This window comes from Mobula birostris, chromosome 25, assembly GCF_030028105.1.
Source record: "Mobula birostris isolate sMobBir1 chromosome 25, sMobBir1.hap1, whole genome shotgun sequence".
NCBI lineage: Eukaryota > Metazoa > Chordata > Chondrichthyes > Myliobatiformes > Myliobatidae > Mobula > Mobula birostris.
The window spans coordinates 9109745-9122091 of record NC_092394.1 but is presented as its reverse complement, the minus strand read 5'-3'; the positions used below and the strand labels follow the sequence as shown (position 1 = coordinate 9122091).

Here is a 12347-nt window from a genome sequence, read left to right as displayed (position 1 = left end):
CTGCTGCTGTTACTGTGTGGTCCGAAATCTCCGGAGGAGAAGGCCTCGAATCCTCGGCTTTGCTTGCTTCAGCGGCCTGGACGAGGTCAAAGACGCTCGGCAGAGGAGGGCACTCGGGAGGCTGTATCGGAGGGGCTAGTCGGAGGCTCGAAGTTTTCGGACGGACGGACCCAGTGTCGGCTGTAGTCGGGTGCTTCCAATGCATCGGCAGTTGTCGGTGCCTGGAGGTTTATGGCAGGGAGTTTCTCCCTTTGCCGCCTGCTAGCAGGGACTCGGGAGTCCATCGACTCGGGACCTTGAGACTTTTTTTACTGTGCCCAGGGTCTGTTCTTTATCAAATTATGGTGTTGTTTTGCACTGCTGTAACTATATGTTATAATTATGTGGTTCTGTCAGTGTTAGTCTTTGATTTGTCCTGTTTTTCTGTGATATCACTCCGGAGGAACATTGTATCATTTCTTAATGCATGTATGCATTTCTAAATGACAATAAAAGAGGACTGAGTCTCATAATCTAAAAAAAATGTTTGCAATTTGTCTTCTTTTCACCATTGGTTGTTTGTCAGTCTTTCTTTATGTGTAGTTTTTCATAAATTCTATTGAATTTCTTTATTTTTCTGTAAATGCCTGCAAGAAAATGAATCTTGGTGCCATAGTGTATGGTGGCAGACACATAGTTGGATAATAAATTTACTTTAACTTTGACATGGGCCGTACCGTTAAATAAGTTGCTGTAACCAATCCCGGAGGAAAGAGTAAGAATCTTCACAGAGGACCAACAAAAACCCCAAACCATCAGTCCCAATTGGCAGACGGTGGGTCGGTGGGAAGAAACATAGAATCCAGAGAAGGCCTTCAGCTGTTTGAGGTTTATATTTTATTATTATTTATTTTCAATTAGAGTATCAGTGTGGTAACAGGCCCTTCCGGCCCAATTACACTCATGTAACCAATTAGCCTACTAACCCGTGCGTCTTTGGAATGTGGGAGGAAACCATAGCACTTGGAGGATCAGAGGAAGTCCACACAATCACAGGGAGACCATACAAACACCCTACAGGCAGCAGTGGGAATTGAACCTGGGTCGTGGTGCTTTAATAGTGTTAAGCTCACCGCTACACTACCATGCCACCCTAAGGTTGTTCCATTTATCTAAATCAGAGCTGATATTTTAACTCTTGTTCTTTGCTTCATTCTATTTCCAATCCTAAAAATATATTGAGGTCTAAAAGCTTGCTTTAAAATTTTAAAAAGATTTTATGAGAAATGAGATATTTCCCTGAGCACCTGTACCCACCTGACATGTGTACACGTTTCCTGCCTGTACCTTCTGACTTAACGAATGTCGAACTTTCTGTGCTAAATTGTTGGGTTAGTAAGCTCACAGACAATATGACAATTGGCGTTGTGGATAACGCAGAAGATTGTCAAAGGATACAGGATACAATTGGTTGAAGATCTGGGTGAAGAAATGGCAGATAAAATTTAATTCGGACAAGTGTTACACTTTGGGAAATCAAATGTAAAAAATCGGAATCGGGTTTAATATCACTGACATATGGCATGACATTTGTTGTTATGCGGCAGCGGTACATTGCAATACATAATAATAACAACTGTAAAAAATACATATATTAAAAGAGGTTAAATTAATTAAGTAGTGCAAAAAGAGGGGAAAATTGTCATGAGGTGGTGTTCATGAGTTCCACATCCATTCAGAGGTCTGATGGCAGAGTTGAAGAAGCTATTTCTGAATTGTTGAGAGTGCGTCTTCAGGCTCTTCCCAATGGTAGCAGTAAGAAGAGGGCATGTCCTGGGTGATGGGTGTCCTTAATGATGGATTCTGCCTTTTTTGAGGCATCGCTCCTTGAGATGTCCTGGATACTGGAGAGGCTGGTGCCCATGATGGAGCTAAATTCACAACTTTCTGCCGCTTATTTCAGTCTGCCTGCTTTAGAGGTTGTGTGCAATAAGGACAGCTGGACAAACTTGATTTGCTTTCTCCACAGCAGTGGAGGCTGAGGGGAGATCTGAAAGAAGTTTATAAGATTGTGAGAGGCACAGATAGACAGTCAGTTTCTTTTCCACAGTGTCTAATACCAGAGGGTATGCACCTCTGGTCAGAGGGGGTGAGTACAAAGGAGGAATGTGGGGTGAATATTTTACACAGAGAGTGGTGGGTGCCTGGCACTGCCAGGGGAGGTGGTGGAGGCAAATATGCAGAAGCTTTTAAGCAGCTCTTAGACAGTCATATGAATGTGCACAGAATGGAGGAATGTGGACCTAATGTAGGCAAAAGAAATTAGTTAGATGTTTGGTCACTAGAGGACAGAGTCTCCAGATCCAGGGGAATAGATTTAGGGTGCAGGTGAAGAGAAAATGCTTTTCTCAGGGAGTAGTGATTCTGTGGAATTCTCTATTAATTAATAATATGTTTTAAAAACATCTCACTCCACATCTGAAAGCACCTCGGTCAGCGATCAGTTCTGCTATCACAGCCTGCATCAGATTGCCGGTTTACTTTCTGTCCTCATGTCCCTCTGGCTCAAACCCAACGCCTTCTGATTCCTGAGCCGAGAGCCCAAGCCCCTCCCGCTTCCTCCTCTTTGGTATTGTCCCTGCTGAAGTTGTTCAGTCTTTCACGTTGTTCCAGGTGTAGCCCACCTTCGAAGATCCTTACTCTCTCAGGGGTGAGACCTTTGAAGCTTCTGTTGGTGTTTCTGTAGCACGGGGTTTTTATGGGTGTCAGCCCCATGTCCAACCCTCCCACTTCTGCAGCCGGGCTTGGGATCGTCCATGGTGAAGTATTTCCTCCTCTATGTCCTCATTAAACAGGGCTAATAAAATGTGTGCCTGTGGCAAGTAGCAGATCTGATGCCTCTGTTAGTCACAGTCGACCATGGGTATTGCATCCTAGCTGTCTAGATACACAAACCTGGGCAGTACGATATGGCGAGCAAGCTGTTGCCCATGTAGCAAGCTCCCCCTCTCCACACTCCTGATGAACCCAGAGGAACGGCAGATACAGTTTGGTACCAGCAGCGTCACAGGGGATGCCACTCGACATTGAACTCAATGCCTTAGGGATTCCAACTCCAGACTTTTTCCCTTGGGGTTTACTCCCAAAGCCTTCCCCATGAGTGGGTATAGCCGCAAGGCAGCAGAGGTTTGAGATCAGAGTTCTCCTTCTCTCAGGTGAGCAGCCAGCCACAGATGACAAGCCCCGTCTACCCAAAGCAACTGGTTTTAAGGTGCCCGTAACTCGCCTTTGCCCCTTTGGACTTGGTTGTCAGAGGCTATTTGAGTCATATGCCATTGAGACCATTTAATAGGTAGTCGGAGCTTATCCCCACTACCTCCGCCAGCTATAACAACCTGAAGGAACCTAGCTCCCCTTCAGGGAATTGAACCCCAGTCTCCCGTGTGACAGGCAGGAATAAAATAGCAGATACAATTCTCCTAATTAGATGAACAGTAAAGATGAAAGGTGCTCAGATTGGACAAACTGTCAATAGAACAACAAAAAAAAGGGAAAGCTTATCCTTATATTGATCAGTCTCTATTGATCACACAATGTCACTGGTGTATTTAGTAAATTGATCACTAGCAGCAAGAGGTGCACTTAATAAATATTATAATCATACACATCATTGTTACAAGTGAATAGGTCCAGACCACCACATCGTTAGCGTGCCAGCTGTTTATATAGTTTGCCTGAGACTAGGTGATAACAAGCTGCCTGCTCGCAGACTGCATGGAACCTTCCTGTGTTGAATGATAACTGGTGAGCAATGAGGTCTAATCCAAACTGTAAAGACCAATCTATCCTCCCAGAGGGATCACAGGCAATGTTTTTACTGGAATACAAGCATTCTGAAATGACAATTCCTGCTCGCTGGCTTTCTCTTCTTGCTAGTTTTCTCCCCCCTGCCTCTGCCTTTGTTTCTTGCTGTGATACATATATGCAAGACATCAGGAGTGCCCCCCCCCACAACTTCCCATTTTATTTATTTAGACATTCAGCACGTTACAGGCCCTTCTGGCTCGGGAGCCCGTGCCACCCAATTAACATACTGACCTGTACATCTTCGGAAAGTGGGAGGAAATCAGAGCACCTGGAGGAGACCCATGCCATCACGAGGAGAACATACAGACTTCTTAAAGACAGTGGCGGAATTGAACCCAGGGCAATGGCGCCATAGTAGAGTTACGCTAATCGCTGTGCTACTGTGCCACCAGCAGTACCTTGGCAAGCTTTGAGAGGCCATTCTCCAAGGCTGTGCCTAAATGTTGAGCTAAATGAAGGGATAGAAGGAGGAGGTATACCAGGGCAGTGTGCAGTTGCAGACCAGATAACAAACCCAAAGATGAGTCATTCTGCCAGCTTAGTGGTGTAGCGTAACACTTTGCAGTGTCGTTGACCCAGTTTTAACTGCCGCTGCTGTCTGTAAGGAGCTTGTGTGTTCGCCCCGTGACCACGTGGGTTTCCTCTGGTGATCCAGTATTCTCCCGCAGTCCAAAGAGATTAAAGGTAATGATCAGCTTTACTTGTCACAAGTGCATCGTAACATATCAAATCAAATCAGCAAGACCTGATCTAGGCAGCCCGTGAGTGTTGCCAAGCTTTCCGTGCTAACACAGCATGCCCACAACTCACTAACCCTAACCCGTTCGTCTTAGGAATGTGGGAGGAAACCGGAGCACCCAGAGGATACCCACATGGTCACAGGGAGCGCGTACAAACTCTTTACAGGCAGCAGCAGGAATTGAATCTCGATCCTACAGCTGGCACTATAATAGCGTTAAGCTGACCACCACGCTACAGTGCTGTATGGGTTCGGGTCAGTGAGCTGTGGGCATACTATGTTGATGCCAGATACATGGCGGCACTTGCAGGCTGCCCCCAGCACAATTGGCAGATCGTATTGATTGTTGGAGTCCTAGAACACTACAGCACAGAAACAGGCCCTTCGGCCCATTTGGTCTGTGCCAAACCGTTTATCTGCCTTGTCCTATCAACCTGCACCCAGACAACAGCCCACCCCACCCATCCCACCCATCCCATCCATGTACCTATCCAAATTTCTCTTAAATGTTGAAATCAAATCTATATCTACCACTTGAGTTGGCAGCTCGTTCCACGCTCTCATCACCTTCTGAGTGAAGAAGTTCCCCCTCATGTTCCTCTTAAACATATCACCTTTCACCTTTAACCTTTAACCCATGACCCCTAGTCGTAGTTTCACCCAACCTCAGTGGAAAAAGGCTGGTTGCATATACCCTCTCGATAACCATCACAATTTTGTGTATCTCTTATCAAATCTCCTCTCAATCTTCTACATTCCAGGGAATAAAGTCCTAACCTTTATAAAGGTTCAGCCTCTCTCTATAAGTCAAGTGCTCAAATCCTGGAAACCTGCTTGTAAACATTCTCTGGACTCTTTCAATCTTACTTACATCTTTCTGTAGGTAGGTGACCAAAACGGCGCACAACACTCTAAATTGGGCCTCACCAACGTCTTATACAATTTCAACATAACATCCCAACTCCTGTACTCAGTATATTGATTTATGAAGGCCGATACACCAAACGCTTTCTCTACAACCTTATCTGCCTGTGACGCTTATTTCAAGTCTGGAGCTTCAATCCAGCATGTTAGGCCACTCAGCCACACTACCATACCCAATACTCTCAGTGTTGTTTTACACAGGCTGGTGGGTGTCTGGACCTGGGTACCAGGGGAAGCAGATGGAAGCAGATATGATAGTGGCATTGCAGATATGCAGGGAATGGAGAGATGGGTCATGTGCACGTAGAAGGATTAGTTTAATTTGGCATCATGCTTGACACAGGCTTTGCAGGCCAAAAGGCCCATTGTTCTGCTGCACTATTCTATGTTCCGAGTCAAGATTTTTTTTTTGTGATCCTGCAGAAAGTCCAAACAGGCCAAAGAAACTGGAATAAAAAGAGGAAATTCTATAAATGATCAGGGTGAGGCAGCATTGGCAGGGAAAGGAACAGTTTTACAAATATGAGAAAATCTGCAGATACTGGAAGTCCAAAGCAACACACACAAAATGCTGGAGGAACTTAGCAGGCCAGGCAGCATCGAAGGAAAAGAGTAAATAGTTGACATTTCAAACCGAGACCTTTCATCAGGGCCATGACTCGAAGGGAAGGTTGAAACTTCTTCAGGGTAGGCTTCCCCTCGGAGAGACTTGGCAGTAGTAGTGGTTTCACAAACGCAAGAAAATCTGCAGAGGCTGGAACAGTTTTAGGTTGATGACTTTCCACCAGAACCTCTCAGGGCCTTTGTTCTGAATCATTAACGTCTGCTCTCCCCACTTGCTGGCATGATTACCATTACAGAGTTCTGTAACAGCACAAGGCAGGGATCCCTGTAATGAGGTCTGTAATTATAAAGCCAGAGAGTTCAAGACAAGGAACTGCATCAGGGAAGTTTGTAATGATGCAAGACAAAGGAGTCATGGGGCGAAGCTCGGAGCTGCTCCACAATTCCTTTACATTGAAGAGCCAACAGCCTCCGGGAATATACTACAGAATAATTCAGAATGAACAGTGGACCATGTCAATTGAAGGCAACTGATGGCGGCCACTTTGGACCTTAGTGTGACTAGTGAACATTTGTCAACAATGCGGCATTATATTGGCCTAATACCAATCAGAGCCCCAGTCCAACACACCAAATTCTATCCGGCATCATTTTACTTCAAGGAAACCTTAACTGTTCTCTTGTCAGAAACGAACAAGGAATTCAGGAAGATTCAATTCTTCACTGTGAAGGTGTCACATGGAATCTCTAATTGTACAGTAAAATGAGACTATTGAGTTCTGTAGAATTACTTGTGTATCACACAGTGCAGAGTCTTATTATAAGCGGCTCAAAGAAAATGTAATAGTGTGGATGAGATTATGTCAATGGTACACCGTCTGCAAGTGAAATGAATTGTGAGTGCTTCTCTGTTCCTCACTCTGTCCACTCTCCAAGTCCAGGTCTCTGCCCCAGTTCCCCCCAGTTGTCCGTTAAATATTTCACCTTTCACCCTTAACTTATGACTCCTAGTTCCAGTCTCAGACAACCTCAGTGTGAAATGCCTGTTTGCATTTACCCTATCTATACCCCTCATAATTCTGTATTCCTCTATCATATCTCCACTTGTCCTCCAGGGAATAAAATCCGAACCCAATCTTTTCCTTATAACTCCGGCGACATCACTGTAAATCTTCTCTAGTTGGAGATTAAGCTAAGATCCTCCGTGTCCTGTGTGGATGAACAGCTCATTGTTCCATTGAGATGAGGGGTGCTGCTGATTTATCACCCAGTTTAAATACTGTGGAAGAGACGGACCAAGACGGGGAACATTAATCTGTGAAGTGTGATGGTTCCACCACTGCCCCCTGCTGGCCTCACAGTGAGGCCTCTGCTCAGTGCCTGTGGGGCTGTTTGTGAGGCTGACCTGGTTTTCTCGACATACTTGCCATGCAGTAGCACAATGATTAATGCAAGTGTCTGTGCAGCTGATCAGAGGCACACTTCAGTACTAATCCAGCATGTGCCTTGTCTTCTTCCTGCAGTTACCTAGGCGACGGGCGCTTTCACCTGGAATCCATCATGATAGCGAACCCTGGCACCCCGGCCTACAGGTGAGTGAGTGAAAACACACCTGAGTCAAACACTTTACAGGTCGGAGGAGATGGTGGGGAGGGGACAACTGGAAGGAGGAGGAGACAAAGTATTTTGTTTTCAAAAACGCATTAATTCAGCTCAGGATTTCAATTAACCCTTTCATAGGAGAACCTGGATGCACTGTGTTGAATGTCATGGTCCGACTTGAAACTTTTCCCTTCTTGCTGGAGACTCCCTAAACGTGGACGCAGTCAGAGACCCGGATGGTAGTTTGCCTCCCTGGTGCCAGGGTTGGAATTTAGAAGATTGAGGGGGGATCTGATTGAAACGTATAAGATCCTAAAGGGATTGGACAGGCTAGATGCAGGAAGATTGTTCCCGATGTTGGGGAAGTCCAGAACGAGGGGCCACAGTTTGAGGATAGAGGGGAAGCCTTTTAGGACCGAGATTAGGAAAAACTTCTTCACACAGAGAGTGGTGAATCTGTGGAATTCTCTGCCACAGGAAACAGCTGAGGCCAGTTCATTGGCTATATTTAAGAGGGAGTTAGATATGGCCCTTGTGGCTACGGGGGTCAGGGGGTATGGAGGGAAGGCTGGGGCGGGGTTCTGAGTTGGATGATCAGCCATGATCATAATAAATGGCGGTGCAGGCTCGAAGGGCCGAATGGCCTACTCCTGCACCTATTTTCTATGTTTCTATGTTCTAATTGTGTTGGGTCCAATGTAGTGTTCAGGTCTGCACTCCTTTGGATAAATAATAAGGAAAGGTCAGTCTTTCGCTGTTGATCTATGTCAGTTGATCCATGAAAATGTTTAAAGTGGAGGTTGATAGTTTTCTGATTAGTAAGGGTGTCAGAGGTTATGGGGAGAAGGCAGGAGAATAAATCAGCCATGATTGAATGGTGGAGTGGACTCGATGGACTGCTCTTGTCCCTTATGATCTTTACCAAACATTTCATACCTAACAAAAATGTCCCCAAGACTTGGTAGACAGTGAATTAGTTTGTTTTTGTTTCTTCGGGATGTGGGCCAGTATTTATTGTCCATCCTTGAGGGGGTAGAAGGGGACAGCTGCTTCGCTGAACCACTGCAGTTATGTCACAACTTATAGGCCACTGTCGGTCAGGAGTCACACACACAGACCAGGTAAGGGCCAAAGTCAAAGCAAATTAATATCAGAGTACGTGTGTGTGTGTGTGTGTGTGTGTGTGTGTGTGTGTGTGTGTGTGTGTGTGTGCGCGCGCGCGCGCGCGCGCGCCCTTAACTCCTGGTGGAGTTGTCGGGGCGCCGTCATGACAAGCTCATCGTACGGCGTGTCTTGGGCATCTGAAACCTGGCGGAGCCCATCTCTCTCCAGGTGTTTGTTTACGAGGTCGAGTTGTTACCTCAACACTCAACCCAGGCACGGATGGAGAGCACAGAGTACATATATGTCTCCATATATTACCTTGAGATTCAATTTATTGCAGGCATTCACAGTAGGACAGAGAAATACAATAGAATTTATGAAAAACTATACATAAACACAGATTGGCAAACAAACAAGAAGGCAAGTTGGGCAAATAAGAAGAACTGAGAGCATGAGCTGCAGAGTCCTTGAAAGTGAGCCTGTAGGTTGTGGAATCAGTCCAGAGCTGAGGTGAGTGAAGTTAATCACAACTGTTCAGGAGCCTCGTGATTGCAGGGTAATAACCGTTCCTGAACCTGGTGGTGTGGGACCCAAGGCTCCTGTACCTCCTGCCTGATGGTAGTAATGAGAAGAGACCATGGCCTGGATAGTGGGTCCTTGATGATGGATGCTGCTTTCTTATGGCAGCGCCCCATGTAAATATGTGCAATGGTGGTCCGATGTGACGGACTGAGCTGTATCCACCTCTTTCTCCTACAACATGTTCAAAGTAAATTCATTATCAAAGTACATATACAAGGAGTCACCACTTACAACAATGAGATTCGTTTTCTTGTGGGCATACACAGTAAATCCAAGAAACATTACAGAATCAATGAAAGACCGCACCCAACAGGACGGACTAAAATAGACTGTGAACTGGTTGGGATGAACAACCTTCACATTCTCTACTTTTTGGGGTACAAGCAGACACCCTTTTATTTGTCTCTATATAGGAAAGAAGACTAGTAGGTTTCCAGAAATCTCAGAGCCTGATAGTGTGCTGCAAAGCAGAATGGTGATCTCTGTAAGACGTAGCCCATATGACTTAGGAGCAGAATTAGGCCATTCAGCCCACCAAGTCTGCCAAGGTCCTTTTTTTAACCATCATTGCAGTTGTTGGCTTGACAAAGGAGCTTGACAAATCAAGCACTGTGCTCACATAGGACCATTAAACAAAGGAGCAGAATTAGATCGTTCAGACCATTGAGCCTGTGCCTCCAGTCCTCCACACTAACTCTGAAACCAGAGTTGCTTCCCTTTGCCAGGTTAATGAAGCTTTTATAAGTTATTAACCGCCTGCTAAATAAACAAAGCCAACAAGAGTTTGGACAAACTTGGGTTGTTTTCTTTGGAACTGTGGAGTCTGAAGGGAAATCTGAAAGAGGTTTATAAGAGTATGAGAGCATCCTGACAAGTTGTGTGTCCATCTGGTATGAGAGCAGCCGAGCGGCAGACCACAAGTCCCTACAAAGGTTGTGAGAGCGGCTGAGAGAATCGTAGAGGTCACACTACCATCCAGAGTGCTGCATACACAGGGCCCTTAGTATTATTAAGGATCACACCCATCCATCCAGCATCCTCTTTGACTTTCTACCATCAGACAAGAGACTCCGATGCATAAAAAGAAGGACAGTCGGGATGGGAAACAGTTGCTTCCCTCAGTCCATCAGACTTCTGAACTCCCTGCCGCATCACATTCGAAGTGTCACTGGTTTAACTGTTCCATACCTTACAATATTTAAGTTATGCACTTTTGTTTGTTATTTATGCGTGATTTTTCTGTAGATTTCATTCTTACTTTCATAAGTTACCATGTGATATGTGTACTATTGTGCTTTACACCCTGGTTTGGAGAAATGTCTCGTTTGATGGTATACTTTTTATAGTTAAATAACAATAAATTTAACTTGAGATAGAAATAGGGACAATATCTTTTTCCCAGGGTTGAAATGTCAAATACCAGAGGGCATGGATTTAAGATGAGAGAGTTTAAGTTCAAAGGAGATGTGAAGGGCAATTTTTTTACACAGAGAGTGGTGGATGTCTCGAATGCCCTGCATGAGGTGGTGGTAGAGGCAGATACATTAGGGAGTTTTAAAAGGCATTTGGATAAGCACATGAATATGAGGAAAATGGAAGGATATGGGCATTGTGTAGACAGAAGGGATTAGTTTAGTTGGCCGTTTGATTGTTAATTTAATTGGTTCAGCACAACATTGTGGTCCGAAGGGCCTGTACTGTTCTATGTTCTGTGTTCGATGTAATACCATCAAGGCTTGTGTACTATATGAAGGCACTGGTGATGCCGACAGTGAAGTGGCAGCTTTTCAATGGAAGTGAATGGCATTTCCAGTTTCAGTCCTACTGCTCACACAATTAGGGATCAGTGTTTCAGTGTTTCTTCCATCTGCCGAAGAATGTCACTCAGGAGAGTGCTGCACTGTGACGTTGAGTTCCATTCACTTCTAAGCTGTTTAAGGAAGATGCACTTTTTATAATTTTATTTTTTACTTTACCCACCTTTGTACACGTTTTACTCCTAAAGCACAGAAAACTCAGCAGCGTCTCTACTTCCTGAGGAGAGTGAGGCTCTTCCCCCACCCCCCGACACAACCAATTCTTACAGGAGCTCATTGCTCCCAGCCTGGGTTAATGCTTAGGGTCCATGGCATTAAAAAAGGGTTGAGAACCCCTGATCAAGAACATCCTGATCAGCTGTATCACCATCTGGTACGTGAATTACAAGGGATCTGACTACAAGTCCCTCCAAAGGATTGCGAGGACTGCTGAGGGGGTCATCAGGATCTGTCTTCCATCCATCAGAGATACTTATCAGGAGCGCTGCCTACGCGTGGACCTTAGCATTGTTAGTGATCCTTACCATCTGTCCAACAATCTTTTTGACCCCTACAGTCAAGCAGAAAGTACCATAGCATTAGGACAAGAATTGTTAGGATGGAAGAGATCTTCTTCCCACAGGCTGTGAGAACACTGAACTCCTTGCCACCAGCCAGCTCTCATCACGTATGAAGCACGAGTAGAATTATACTGTTTACTTTTCAACTTGTGTCATATATGCACCTTATTATTTGTGGCAATCTTAATTTATATGTTATGAGTGTGAGTTATGCACCGGGTCTGGTGGAACATTGTTTCATTTGGCAGTATACATGTGTACGGTTGAATGACAATGAACTGAACTTGGAAAGAGCAATTGACCTTGATGTGCTGCTTTACTGGAACGGAAAGTGGTTTAAAATGAATGAGCTTCTTTGAAATGAAAGCAGGAAATACTGGGAACACTCAACAGGCCAGGCAGCATCTAGAGAGGGAAAGCAGGATTTAACATTTGATGAAACGGAAGGTTGAAACATTAACTCTGGGTTTTAACTTTGTGATTTTTATAAATGACTTAGAGAAGGAAGTGGAAGGGTGGATTAGTAAGTTTGCGGATGACACGGGGGTTGGTGGAGTTGTGGATAGCGTGGAAGGTTGTCGTAGGTTATAACAGGACACTGGTAGGATG

General features: G+C 45.0%; 1 protein-coding gene across 1 annotated transcript in view; it reads left to right on the top strand.

The window, feature by feature from the left end:
* Positions 1–12347, top strand: part of dph1 (diphthamide biosynthesis 1) — an 814404-nt gene that overhangs the window by 580480 nt on the left and 221577 nt on the right. Inside the window, exon 7 of the mRNA XM_072243260.1 lies at positions 7597–7665. Within this exon, the coding sequence (XP_072099361.1) occupies positions 7597–7665 (69 nt within the window). The remainder of the gene's footprint in view (positions 1–7596; positions 7666–12347) is intronic.